The following is a 15498-nucleotide window of genomic DNA, read 5'->3' on the forward strand; positions in this document are numbered from 1 at the left end:
TTACACTGGACAAGCTGTAATTTTTACATCAGTCAATAAGTCCAATATCGGCCGATACCGATGTTTGGTCGATGTATTGTCATATCCCCAGTAGTTACATGTACTTAAATAAATGTATGCATAGTTGTTAGGTGCATGTTCATATAAAGAAATCCTAGTTCCTGATAACACATTCATCCAGAGGTAAATACATTTGCCTCTTAATAAAAAACAAGAACTGTTCGTGTGAAAATACGTGTCAGTGTTTGGATATGTCTGATGTGCAATCCCTGTAATTCTGCAGTTGCACTTTTGAAACTGTAGTGATGCTGCCCTCTGCTGGACAGCAAGGTGAACTATAGTAATATTGTTTTAAAATGATCCTTTCACGGCATGATCCAAGTTGAAGGCAGTGGAAAGCAGGTGAGATCTGGCCTTTTTTTACGTGCTGCTTAACAGCAACCTCTCAGATGTGGGTGACGCTCTACCTGATAAACCTGTCCACCGCTCCCTATTATTTAAAAACTCCACCCAGCTGCTATTCATGTGGTATTAAGAGTATCTGACAAGTCTCAGAATCCTTTTAGTTATATGTAAATATGTGGTGACACTGAGGTCGTCAGTGTTCCTCTGAACAAGTGTTGCCAAAACAGACACCGGTATGACAGACGCAACAGCTTTTCATATTATATTTGTTATGTAATAAGTTTCCTATCATAACCAACAAGGATTCCTCTGCATGCAAATCTTTTAACCCCAATGGAGAATTGTGATATAAGGTTATGTTTTATGGGTAACTCTTTATAATAAAGGTCCTTGTAACAAGCATTAAAGTTCTTATGAGGTGCTAATTACCATTACTAAGAATATATGAGTTTATAATAGCACAATAAACATTTTTATTGTTTGAATATTAGACATAACACGAAATAAGTGCATAATAAAGGATAAGATTGTGCTGATGGAAAATTGGAAAAGTTTCACAGTCTAAAAAACATTTGTGAAGCTTCACAGCAAAACGCTGTAGCAACATTCTCCCTAATAACTGAAGTAGATGGGGACTTAAAATGTAAAATAAATAAATAACTAAATCAAAGAAAATTGTTCTCTACAACTCGTCCAATATAATCCAATTCTCCTAAATGTATTTGAAAAGACACTATTTCTACTCTTTTAAGCCAAAATCTTCACTGTAGCTGGATGGATGGGACTGCACAGCTGTAAATTCTCCTCAAATCAATTTGGCCACCCGAGACGAGGATTATGCCTGACTTCAGTTGATTAGGAGAATGCTGCGATGCTCGTTTGCTGTGAAGCTCCAGAAATATTTTCTGTACCACACAACTTGACCTGACTTTCCATCGGAAAGACTGAATGACTGAAAATGTATTTTAAGGTGAACTTATCTTTCAACCTTTAAAAGGCATTGTTTTTGCTTTGGAAGCTGTAAAATGCAGGTAAACAGCTAATAAAAGTATAATAAAGTGTGTATCAATCTTAATAAAGCAAACAAAGGGTTAGTTTAGGTTTATCAATGACATAAGTGGTAGGTAAATTATACTCAATGTGTTTGTAATGCTGTTATAAACAACTAAGAAACTCAAGGCTTTTATTAACGTTCCTAAGTGTCTATAAACTGTAAACAAGTTTCATGTAAGTGCTTACAAATGTCTTATCATCTAACCAATTGTTTTTGATGCTGTCATTAGCACTTATACAGTCTTGTTAATGTTAGTAAGACCTTAATATAACACATCACTGGTTAAGGATTAATAGGGTTGTCAGTTGTCATGTACTGTAGAGCGACCATTCTCACAGCAGACATTTAACTTGTCAGAAAGAAAAGCACAGATGTCATTAATAACATTAATAATGGTGCAACCCAAGCTCCAGGGCCTTTTTGTTGCACATACTTCTCACTAAGGAATGAAGTCAGCATTATTGTAATTGGTCACACCTGTGTTTTACTGCCAAGATGCGACAAACTCAGGCATAAACTTGTAATTTAACGACTTTGTTTATCTTTATATTGTGTGTTATTTATGTTTAGTTAATAACGTGAGATGAACATGTGGGATGAGAAGTCAGTAAAAGTTCTTACAGACAGGGCAGACATGAAAAAGTAATGAAATGTAAAGCTGCAGAAGCTTCAGGTTGTGCGGTTTTATTAAGTGCCACATGAAATGCGAACATTATAGTGTATCTCTGAGTACTGCTGTAACTGGACAAGTGTAGTATCATCAATTCTTTTCACACTAAATGTCCTGTGCATACAATATGCATTTTAAATCGTCTATATTAAAGAATACAGTTCAATCACAAAAACATCAAAAATATCTGTATATTGTATGAATCTATAGTCCCTCATAAGCAACAAAACAGCAAAACAAGTCATCAGCATATATGTATATTTCATTATTTCTACTCATAAATTCTGCTTACAAAAGAAAGAAAAAAAAACTCAAGGGCTTTTGGCCTGACTCTAGCGAAAAATTCACATACTCCTTTCCATCTGTAACAACTTGGACCCCCTTCCTCTCTTTCTCAATCACACACAATCACACGCACACACACAGATGCAGGGAAGGCCTGCAGAAGCCACCACACTTCTGCACGTGAAAGCATGCACTCATACACACCCACACACAGCACTGTCTGTGTACAGCACGTCTTTTATAAATGGCATGCAGTGTAGGTGAGATTTTGGTCCCTTTGTGTCAGCAGGAGATTCAAATGATTATCCAGATCCTCAGAGAGTCAGAGAGCCAGTCCTGTTGAGTTTGTCTAAAGCGTTGGTGTTATGTAAATCTGGCCTTAGTACAATGTGATGTGGCTTGAGTCCACGGCAGCTGTGCATCATTAGAGCTAAGAATAACCTAAAGAGACTGTGGAGGCTGGGCCATATGGAAAACAAAGCCCCAATTCTCATACAATTATAAGAAAGGCAAGAAAGTGAATCATAATATTGCAAAGTATGGTTAAATGTGATCAGAAAAGAACATCCTGTGCCATATCGTTGACCAGTGTCCACCTCCACGCCCCATCCCAATGTCTTTAACTGAGTCAGATGAGGTGGAGCTTCAGGCAGACGAGCAGCACTCTACGTCCAGAGCGGGGCGGGTGAGGAGCGGCCGGCTCACTAACGAGGGGACACGGTGGCTCGAGGGGAAGTTCCTAGAGCTTGGTGCCTCTCTTTGGCGTGCTTCTCACAGTACATCGCATCTCCGAACCAAAAGTGACCTCTCATCTTGAGGTTAAGACCGCAATCTGTGCACGTGTAGCACTCGGAGTGGCGGTAGTGGTCGTCCATGATGCGCACAGCCACCGTGCTGTGGAGAGATGGATGCAGTCAGAAATCAGACAAACTACCTTCATTCCCAATGCTAATCAACATGATTGTTTCAAAAATCAACACAGATAAACGGGGCTTGCTACGGTAGGTGATGTTAGTGGTGTTGCATGGTGGTCAGGCATATACCGACTACATTACTCGCACACTGGCCAACAATACTTAATCAGATGACGGACGTTGCAATTACAAACTCTCTGCAGCTCCTACAGCACTGAGTGGCAGGAGTCACATTTAACCTGTCAGGTAATGAGAGTAAGGAGAGGCGAGAGCCAAGACGATGGCGGAGGAAAGCGCCTATTTGGCAATATTTCAAATTTAAACCCAACGCTAATGGGGAACCTGATAACGTTAACCAAGGAAAAAGAGTTGGTTACCTCACTGAGAAGTTGCAGGTGTGCATCCTGTCACCTGCAGCTCCTCATCTAACAGCTCCTTCTTGTTTAATACTCAGACAGACTATATGAAACTTCTCCCTGACATATTTTAAACTGACCTGCTGTCAAAAATGCCAAAAATGACCATTGTTTTGCTCTGTCGAAGCATTTTTGATGAACGACAGCCGCAAGTGCTAAACTCACTGAACGCATTGCTTTTCCTGTGACGGAACAGATGTAAACTCTGATGGTAGATTTTTGGTACTTCCGATAATATCAAATGCAGAGATGGTATCATTTTCAACACCTGGTATCAAACAAGTGTTGAAGTATTGTTACCTCAGACAACTTTAGTTGACACCACAGCAAAAAAATGTGCATGATCTTTTAATCCTGTGTCTTTATATACAAATGCTTTGCCAAAGTAATGACATCATTTTTCTCCAAAACAGCTTCACCTGTTTTGTGATATTTTAACAGGTGACGATATTTGAGCTACACTTAAAGAAAATTTGGTCGCTATCTTCTCACTCTCACGTTGATGGAAAGTCAGGTGAAGTTTCGTACTCAACAAAACATTTCTGGAGCTTCACAGTAAAGTGTTGCAGCATTCTAGTAAATCACTGAATTAGCTAGTTTTAAAACAACCTACCTAAAATAAACAACCTACAAACCAACACAGAATGACTACATTCAGCACACATCGAGATCTCTGGTAGCCCAGAGATCCCAAATTGATTAGAAATAGATGTTATTCACCCCAAAATCCTCCCTGTAGCTGCTCAGCTAAAAATGCTAGCGTCACCCCATCTGAAGTGGGTGTATTCCACAGACTTGGATTATGCAGGACGAGCTGTATGGCTCCTCCATTTTATTCATTTATTCATTTATATATTCATATAAGTCCCCATCTACTTCAGTTGTTTAGGAAACATCACTTGACTTTCCATCGGCATGGGGCTGAATAATCAATAAATATCCTTTAAATCAAGAAAATATCAACATTTGATCTGCTTTAGAAAGAAGTAAAGACTTGATTCTTGTGTTTTCTTGATTCAGTTAAAATAAATGCAGATGCAGCTGTCAATTCAATAACCGGTTGTGACTCACTGTAAATGCAGAACATCTTTCACTTCAGGGTACATTAAGATTGAAATTATTACCACACCTTTGTTATTCCAGTGAACTGCAGGCGACTGTACACTTACACAATGCTGGTACCACACTTCTGACAGGTGTGGGTTTTCTTGACTCCTCCTACTGATGTGGCTGGTTTGGGCACACTGGGCGAGAGCTTCCCTGGAAACCGCAGGGCTGCCTCTGGAGTCAAACACACACACACACACACACACACACACACACATACACACACATTAACACAGCTGCTCACTGGGATGCTCTGACAGTCTCTCTGTTCATCACATCAACACGCTGTTTGTCTTCACTGCTCTCTGTCCGTGGAGCTCGTTTGTGTTTCCCACTCGTCATCACTAGCTCAGCACCCGTGGGACACGCTTCATGAAATTGGTTTCCACACATTGGTCATTATCACTTCATGAAAGAATGTTATTACTATCTGGATTTATTTGCCCGGCCGTTTATCAAAGCGGAGGGGGGAAAGGAGGACACATGTATTTCATGATATGCTGTTCACAACATAAACTGCACACAGGAGAGCTCTTCTCTACATCCTGCACAGGTGACGGCCATATGGAAGTCCAAGTTAGGATCCAGTAACTCTCACTGGCTTGTTCTGCACTAGAGCTGCAACTAATTATTCTTTTCTTTAGCAATTATTTTCACTATTGATTGATATCTATTTCCTGTGTCCAACCGACAGTCCATCTTCAAAATACTTTTTATTTTTTATCATAAATGACAAGAAAAGCAGCAAATCCTGATGTCTAAGAAGCTGAAACCAGCAAACGTTTGACATTTTTTCTTGAAGAATCAATGAATCAACTAATCGTTGCAGCTCTATTCTGCATAATACACTCAACGGGTATGATTTGGTGCCAGCAACTGCAGAAGACGATATAAATGATGCTGCATTTGACGTTATAGCCAAATACTGAGAACAGCCCCTGCTTACAAGTTATTGGGATTGAGGGCAATGTATCAATATTATATCGTCATCGTTATGAGACTATATTTCGTCTTAGATTTTGGACATCTTGTGTCATCTTATATTGTGATATGTCAAAAGTGTTGTCCAGATCTAACAAAATGTTTCTGTACTTACTCGTCTTGTTCAGGGTTGCGTACTTCAAAGTATTGACACACTTAAAACATCAGCATTTAATCTAATCACCCATCCAATCAATCTACTTTCAAAAGTCCATATTAACTTTGAATGCAAAGTGTTTCTAACCTTTCTCATCAGCCTCCAGGACCTCTTGCAGCATTTTAAAGGTGTTGGACTGACGAGGCGCCGTGCGGGACTCCTTGTTCTCCTGGATCATCTTGTACACCTCAGATTCCTTGTCGTACTTCTGCATGGCGAAGTCAGAGCTTGAACTGCTGTAGGAGGAAGAAAAAAAAAAAGGAACCCACGTTATCACACTAAAATTATACGTTGAGCTGATGTGTTCGGCAGAAAATGTACATTTATGAAGGAGTCCAGAGTCTGGTTTAACTTAATCCAGAGGAAATGAGGGAGGGGGCAGCAGCTGGCTTTAAGACTTTGACCTTCTAGCATGAAGTTTAGATTGCACACCACAGGCAAGAGGCCAAAGAGTGTCCAATCACACACGCTCAACAGGACCCCATCGTATTCCCTTACCAGCAGCACCGTTTCCAGCCTCAAGGCAAAAACAAAGAGGACACAAGGCTGACAATGGAAGCATATGACGAGGAAAATCTCTTATACTGTAAGACAACAGTGGTTAAATATTATTTATGTGTAAATAAATTAGAAGGTCCTATGCCTGACAAAAGGCATGAGGGAAAACAACAGAAGGGATTTCTGTACCTCCTACTAACAGTCTACTAAACCACCGAGAAACAACAGGAAAAAACTACTTGTAACTTTGCATCTTGTGGGTGTTTCCAGACAGTCGGTTCACAGGAGGAGGCAGCAGGGGAGAGGAAGCTTTCACCTTTCAGTAGTACACGCCGTCGAGTCATTAAGAAATTAGAAGAAAGAACAGTGGCTCACTTTACAAGCAAATTCTTTACCCCTGCTGTGGTGGAAAAGTGGTTACTTTTTACTGCTTCTATAATGTGTGGTTGAAATACCAATCCCTCCCTGCCCCTGCTGAAGAAACACATGGAGTATCATTGAGTATAAAGGAAACACAGAGACACAAACTCTGCTCTCGTGTGAGTCTGTTTGTCTGAGTGGAGGAGCTGAGTGTTTGCTGTCAGCAGGAACCTGTTGGCCAGGTACACTCTAGCAGGGCCAGGTGTGGTTCGATGCCTTTCACCTGTCAGCCATTGTTAGTCAACTTCACCTGACTGACTGTCTCACCTGTTGTCACATGCAGCAAATCTGCCAAAATATTTACTGGTCAGCTGACACCTGTGCTGTGAGGAATCTGCTCGGAGACAGTGACCGAAACTTGAACCATCTACAGGGTTTCTTACTGTGTTGTAACACACATGTGAACCTTTGACCATCACTGCACTATGAGGCTTTAATGAGGCATTTAGATGTTGTAAGGTTGTGATGAACCTTTAACTTAAATACAATACTAGTATAAAAGATGACACCCAATACCTCTGATGATACCAGGGCCCAAAAACACACAAAATACCAGAATTTCTTTCTTTTCCAAGGAGCAAAACCCGGTAAGTAAACCACCTTGGTCCTGTATTCAGTGTTGTCAAAGTGGCAGCTGTCGGCCAATCAATATCCTCAACTAGACCATCTCTACAGGAAACACATAAATATGCAGACGCAAATATCACTACAAGTTACGTGGAGTTTAGATGAGTATTTTTTGTTTATTCCTGCTGACAAACCAACCAACCAACAAACGGACATGAGTGAAAACATAGGTAACGATCTGTGCAGCCTTGGGTTGGAAATCTGATTGTAGATGTGATTTTTTATAGTTTCATTACCTACTAACGAATGCGGTTATCATATAATTTTAAACATGTGGTATCGAAATCCAGGTAGCACACTTACGTTATGTTGGAGTGACATAGTATGGGGGGTGTTTGCTAGTTTGGAAGACATTGATGAGACATCGTCATTGGTCGACATCTCACCAATGTCTTCCCAATGAGCAACAATCCCCATATTACGTCTTTCCAACATAACTCTTGCCGACATCTGCAAGACGTATGTGTGCTATGAGGGAAAAGTATTGATACTTTTGACAATCTTACAACATTACAGTCCAAAAGAAGTTGGGCGGTGAAAGATTTGTGTTTGTTCTATCCTCCTTCATGCCGGAATTTGAAATAAAACATGATTACGAGGTTAAATGCCAATTTTAAGCTTTAGTTTGGAGCAAACAGTGTTTTGTTTTGTTTTTTATCGCCCATTTGCTGATATGGAATATGACAAATTGACAAACTCGGATAACACTGTTGAGTGTCAAACTTTTTGTAGTCTATGGAATTAATGAACCACAGACATCAGCAAATACTGTGTATCCTCCCTGGTGAGGCAGCAGTTTTCACTTCTCGCTGGTTTTGGACTCTTGTCTCCAGTCTGTGAAACACATGCTCAGTTGGATTGAGGTCAGGTGATGGACTTGGCCAGTCAAGAACATTGAGCAGTTTGGCCCGACAAAAAACATTCCCTGGTCGCTTTGTTTTTCGGTTCAGGATCACTGTTCTCACGCGCTGTTCTAAAATTCGGGGACGGTGAGAGAAAAGGGCTTCCTCTGTGTCTCAAAGACCCAAAATGCAAAACATCAAAGACAAAACCTTAAAAACTGTCACTTTCCAAATTATTATGGACGCTTCCTCATTGTGTTGCATATAAAACTACATCTCATATGTTCATTAAGGTTTAAACATGGCTGTGTTTGTTTAATACATGTATTGTTCCTTCCTGGACTTCAGCTTTTGGTTCAGGCTTCCTGCTAAATGAACATGGCTGAAACAGGAGATGGCAAACTGACAAGACAACAAATATGCGACCAAATGCTCAGACCCTTTCCTCTGCATCACCGAACATGGTTCAAATTGAAAACAGACCTCTACAGAACACCCTCCAAGTTCTCCACATGCTCAGCTCCACCCTCAGTCCATTTCCCCTTTTCGCTTCGCTCACCGTCCCTTCTGAAATTGCAATCTCAAAACAAATGGAAAGTCTGGGTCAAATGGGGGTAAAACAAATAACAGAGAGGGAGAGAGGGAACGGCACGCATCTGAATAAGCAGTCGAGTGTAAGGATCTGCAGTGGAAGCAGACTTTACAAAGAATCAGACAACTTCAGAGTAGATGCTCTCACATCTTTACAATGTCTGCATCTAACAAGAGTGTGTTGTACCCAGACTTGGAACAGAGGAACACTGATAATGATCTAGTCATAGCACATGCATGGAGCCAAAACATACCCAAGATCACAAGGCTGAATTCCATCCATATTACTCAAATCGGCTCACTTGCAGGACTCAACACTGACAAAAAGAAATCCAAATGACAAAAGTCCAAATGACATGACTCACCTCAGAAAGAAAGAAAGATGGAACAAAGAAAAAGAAGCTCAGCTATTGTTTCCAGTAACTGTCCCTGTACTGCCAACACTGCTGTAGAGGCTCAGAACATGCGTGAGAGAAAAAACAATATTAGCACACGCTCGCAGATGCCGAACGCACACCTCTATCTAAACCAGACGAGACAGAAAAACAAGAGTCTGACTGAAAGGTGTGCCTCTGGCCTCAAACTCATTGGCCATGCGACACGAAGGGGAGGGTAAATGGGTGTCACAGAGTCTGTGATTGGTTGGGGAGGAGCAGGGAGAGGCTTGGTGTGCAGGCTGGGGGCTCCAGGCTGGGGGCCAATCAGGGGGAGAAGTACAATCTGACTTTTTTGGGAATATGGGGTGTTTGTATAGGAGTGGAGTTGCCGACACGTCATATCACTGGCCGTGGTTACGCAGGGGGGAACTGGGGCCAAAGTCAACCGTCCTGCACTGTGAAAACACTCGCACCAGGCGCACCAGCCGAGAGAGTGGACACAAAGGATTATGTGAGCGACTCAAAAGAAGATTTTCATTTCTGCAGGGACAGAAAACATTGGACGGTCTTACGTGCCTACAAAAAATGCTCAGAGGGCAGCACCTGCACGCCACAAACTGAGTCGAATTACAGCTACATCACCTCATCAGAGGGGGCGAAACAGGGAAAGCAAACTGCAGTGCAGGTGGTGGACACAATATAGTGTTTCCCAAAGGCTGAAAATTCATCTGTAGCTGTCGTGCAGCTGCAAACTGCTCTGAGAACAGAGTCAGCTGCAGCACTGCAGTGAATTCACAAACTGACTGACACTAAATGAAAGTACTGCTTCGACAGACTTCTCAGATTTGAGAGGAACTTTCACAGACTTTTGAAAGGAGGAAACTACAGGTTGACCGATTTAGCACCGATAGGACATTTGACAAACTTTTGGGGTATAAGGGGAACTCTGCTCTATAAGGGGAACTCTGATAGTTTTCTCCATTATTATATCCAGCTTCTCGACTTAAATTACTGACTTTGAGGGAAAATAATACCTCAAAAAGTACAATAAAATATTCCATCTAGATTTTGTACGGTTACTTTGAGTTCAGAGGCCCAGATTTATTTATTTATTTAGATATTTATTGACTTGGGTGTTCAGTTCAACAGCATCAGTTTCTAATAAAATCAAAGATTGCTTATTTCTCACAGATTTTTATTATTGTGAGTAAAGGGTGATTAATAAGCTACTGGCTTTTTCTTGCCCAAGCTTTTGTTTTTATAGCAGCCTTTAAAAATCCAAAATCAGTTGACGTCAAGAGGAAATAATAATTACAGATATAAAAAGACATTTTGCAAGCAGAAACTGGCTGCCCACACAAATTATCCTCATTTAATCCTACACAATATCCAAAAAGCCTGCAGTAAAAAGTTTTGATTAGAGTGTCAGAGCTGATTCAGCAATACTGACGTGGTAAGTAGATACCATTTTGTCAAGATTACACTTCCATTAAATATTCATAAATATATATATAAATAATAATACTTTACAATTAAACAAAATCTCAAACATTATCTGTCACAGCCCCCAAAAAACGGTTGGGTTTTAAATTTTTTAGGGTATTTTTTAAGGTAGTTATTACTGTCAGTGTTATACTGAAAGATTCTATTGTAGTTTTTCTAGCCAGTATGAAAAGACTATGAGCGTTTCACAACCAGGTAATGTTGACTTTTAAGGCCTGAATCTGTGGGTGTCACCCCTACTGGCCTATAGATGGCGCTGTATGACTGCCTGTACATGAAACCATCCTGCTGCTGTTCACATGTGGAAGCTTCAGGCTGTACTTTACACTTCAAACTCTGAGGAGGAACCGCTTTTATTGGCTGTTTAGACTGGAATATAAAATGACACTTTCATGTAAAAACTTTCCAAAACTTACCATTTTACACTCATGAAGTCATAAAATTAAAATGGCATGAAATATGTATTCAGTTGTGAGTGCGGTGTGTCTTGTGCACTGTAAAAACCTTGGATTGTTCATATTCAAAAGTATAAATAAGTACAGCACGTCTTTTTTTCCACTTCTCCAATAGATGCAGTAAAAGCAATGATTCAGAAGAGCTACTGTATGTCTGATTAGATTTTCTAGGATTGTATCGTATTTATACTTCATGTTTCATCACAATAAATTGGGCAAATAAAAGATTATATGTGTGTATGCATAGGTATTAATATACAAAATGTTTGCATTGATCGCGCGTGGCCTTTACCTGCGGCGAGGGGACATGGGTACGTCCCGATCAATGGGGCTATGAGGTGAGTAGCGTCCCGGTGGTGTCGGGGTTCTGCTGGACACAGAGTTACTTCTGTAGTCTGTAGGGGAGAACTCCTGTAGAGGAAGAGGAGGCGACAACAAAAGAAAAAAAGTGATTAATCATGAAAGTCTCACTTCCTGCTGCAGCTCAAACCAACTTTGCAGCTTTAGAGTTAATGAATCTATTGAGACAGGGCGCAAGTGCTTAGATCATGATGTAATGTTCCTGAAAAAGAGTCACAGAGAGAGCTATGCAGAGGCAGGAAAATAATCTTGGATAAGCAGTGTATTGGCGCTGAACAAATGTAGCGTCCTTGTTTCAGGAAGCTCTAAATCTGAGGAGACTACTGTATGACAACCTGGAATAAAACACGGTCTGACACACCTTCATGTAAGATATATCCAGTCAAGATCAACACAGGAGAGATTTATCAGAAGCTTGAATGAGATCCACATGGGGAAACACCACATACAGAACGCGAGTTTCAGTTTTGAGAACTTAATATACAATACACTTAGTCACCCTTTGATTGAATTTGCTGCCCTGTGCTCTCACATTAAGTTTCTTCTGCATGAGTCACGCCCAACATTCCTCTCCTGCGGCCCGATCAGTCTCAACAATCGCAGCGACCCACATCAACATTTCTTATCTTGATTACTATTTATATACGTGCTGCACTTCAGCCCCTCAGCTGATAGATGACGGACTGTCTGGCAACAGATGTTTGGCACTGACTCAACTGTTGGTCTGATAGGAAACACAGAGGCAGAATGTACTTCAATAGCTTCCAGATGCAGGGCAAAATGATTCATAGTTGGTATAAACAGTGTCCCTCGTCATGAAATGAGAGAAAACATTCCAGGCGGAGAACCTCAAACTGAACACTTACTGTACAAGTAACACTGTTATTATGGAAGGAAACTGTGAGCAAAGTCTTAAGAGAGTATTTGGCTTTCGACAGAAGAGGGCGCTGCACACCTTCTGTACACAAGAAGCTCATAAACTGAAGGTCTCAGCTGATGTGCTAATGCCACTTTTTATTGCAGAAACCAAAGGCAGCAGCACACAGTCACAACATTATGGGCAAAGGTTGATTTATTCAAGTTTAATTAGGTCATGAGAGAGCAGGAGTGAGCCACTAATGAAAGTGACCTCAGGCACATGTTCACACTAAACACTCTGCACACCTGGACCAAGTCTGCACAGCACATAACTCAAAGCAGACATTTTTACTGTCAGGAATCCCAACAAAGTAATTGTTTTTAACCACAACCCTGTCTGGCTTCTCACCACCTGGGATACTGACCACTTACTGGAGCTGCACGATATGACAAAAAATATATATTGAGATTATTTTGACAGATTTTGCAATTGTGATATGATAAGTGGGAATGGTCATTTTTGCATTGCAATTTAAATTTTCACTGACAAAACTACTGTCAGTATTGCTATATTGTGATGGTATGACATTTGTTAGGGTCTGCAACAAACACACGTTTCCTTCCATCTGCAGAGCAACATTTGTAGGCCAGGACATCTGTGCAGCACTACAGAACTTCATTATGATGCTGTTTTGTCACACAAATGACAACCTTTATCAAAAAACTGCAGCATCTGTGTTTTGGAAATTGCAATATTGCTGTATTGCGATTTCCATAATATTTTCATTAATTTTAACAGTGATGGACGATAAATATCGGCCTGGTAAATTATCACCCCAATAATGGAGAATTTGTATTGGTTGGGAGAGTTTAAGAAGAAGAAGGAGAAGAAGAAGAAGACATTCAATATTAAATCTTACATTTTTTAAATAAAAACTAATATCAGTTGACTTATTGATATTGGCCATGAGAAGCAGCCAATTATCAGTTATCGTATTACCTGAAAAAGTTCCATATTGTGCAGTCCTAAACTTTACAGCCCTGCCACTTACTGATGATAACAGAAAGGCTACTTAAACTCTGCTGCAAAAAGCAAACCAATAAAATAGCATTGTTTTTAAAAATTTGTCTCCAAACAGTTTCACAACTTCCAATTTACCAGGGAAACAAAGCTATTACTTTATTTCGGGTCTGTGCACAGTCCAGGAACAGTTATGAATCAAATAGCCCTCAGACAACTCAAAAGTCTCAAGACTAGAGCTTTCACAATAAAGCTCATGGGTTTTTCTCCCTCAACTGTCTCCAGCTGGCATCAGTGTCACGCAGCCTCCATCCAACGCAGAAATGTCTCTACCCGGCCCTTTGAACTGGTACACGTCTGTGACTCAAGCTGGAGCTGATGCTGGAGCTCGAAGCTGACACAGTGGCACCGATGGAGTCAAAGATTTGTGTGTCCAGTGCCAGCAGCACCCGCTTCCAATTCAGCAACTCTTTGAACAATGTCTCTGTTCTCAATTGAGTCCAATTTTCCTCTTCTTTTTCCTCAGCGAGTGGGCAGATTAGCGGTGCGTGCCAGGAAGCCTTTACCAGAAACGATCAACGGGACATCTCCCTGCGATTCCTCCCAGGATAAACCCAGCATAATAACTGCAGGCATAACATCACATATTCCATATCATCAGACCACAAGGATAGAGACATCCATGTCCTCTCCTGCTGTGAACCAATCTCAAGGGCATATACCTGATAGACATACATGCTTTAGGGATTCTTTCAGGAAAACCTAGTGAAGCCACACAGTATGTGTATATGAATCCATACTAATGCAAACCAAGCCTATGTTATATAAGCGTCTGGCTACTGAATGTGGATCTTCATGCTCTCCAGCAGCAGAAGAATTACGGGTAAAATCACAACTCTGATCTATGAGACTCAAGAGGAATGCAATGAAGTAAAGAAAAACAAAAGGAAGAGGGAGAGAGAGAAAAAAAACAAGCGCTCCTCTGTGACAGCGAGTATGCAGCTGTGATTGAGTTTGACCTTAGAAAGTTCAAAAAAACTTTGTCTGCACCACCAGAGCGGTTCTCCCACAACAATCATCTATTCTACAGTCTCCGATGCCAGCCTTTTATAGCAGTAACCATGGCACGGCTGGCAGCGGCCGTAAGCTGGGCTCCCCCAAAATCCTCACTGCTGCATTGTTAGCCATCACACCATTACACACGGCTGATCTCAGGCCTACAATGCGTTTGGTAAACCTCGCCATGGAAGTGCCAACAATGCCCCAATGTCTCATGCACCAACAAACTTTAGGGAGGGGCACAGGCGAGCTGAGGGAAGCCTGTTATTTTGTCTCGGATGGGAGCGCAGTTCAGAGAGACCACTGACGAAAATCAGCCAAGTCTTCCTGGTTCCTGTGGCTGGAGAGAGGAGGAAGCTCTGATTAAAGCTGCATTAAACTTTAATCAGAGCTCACAGTCAACATACCCAGAATCATTAGGCCAAGTCAAGTCTGCTGTACTGGTCTTGACCTGCATATACAATAACATCTCTAACCGGTGTGAGTTCATGAGTACATTCAATACACTGAAACACAACCCTCATTTTTTAAAAAGGGCCAGAAAACCTATTTTTGTCCTACACAAACACACTATTTTCTGCCAAAATTTGAACATTTTTGCATATTTCACATTTTTTGGCTGTGTTTTTTCTACAGTTTGAAGTGGGCAGGGCTCAGTTGGAAAAAGGTAAGATCACCCACTTCTGTGCAAAAATGAAGGGCATCACGTTGTGTTGAAAAGTGGTGGGGAAACATGGGAGATATTTTTTTCTTTAACATAGGAGATTTGGGGCAATGTAATGAGGGCATTATATGAAGTCAGTAGATGTTATGAAAAACTGCATACTGGCGCATCATAATGTATTTAACCTCATTTTTCAGTTAACATTTCTTGGTGCAGGTTATTTTTTATAAGCAC

At 40.9% G+C, this 15498-nt stretch overlaps 1 protein-coding gene across 1 annotated transcript in view; it reads right to left on the reverse strand.

Annotated features, from left to right (window-relative positions):
- Positions 1–2122: 2122 nt before the first annotated feature.
- pdlim2 (PDZ and LIM domain 2 (mystique)) overlaps positions 2123–15498 on the reverse strand; it is a 45235-nt gene continuing 31859 nt past the window's right edge. Inside the window, exons 7-10 of the mRNA XM_084360205.1 lie at positions 11595–11713; positions 6077–6225; positions 4914–5025; positions 2123–3308 (exon numbers count right to left, since the gene is read on the reverse strand). Of these exons, the coding sequence (XP_084216331.1) occupies positions 3119–3308; positions 4914–5025; positions 6077–6225; positions 11595–11713 (570 nt within the window). The 3' untranslated portion in view covers positions 2123–3118. The remainder of the gene's footprint in view (positions 3309–4913; positions 5026–6076; positions 6226–11594; positions 11714–15498) is intronic.

The sequence above is a fragment of the Pagrus pagrus genome (assembly GCF_965226575.1).
Source record: "Pagrus pagrus genome assembly, chromosome: 8".
Classification (NCBI taxonomy): Eukaryota; Metazoa; Chordata; class Actinopteri; order Spariformes; family Sparidae; genus Pagrus; species Pagrus pagrus.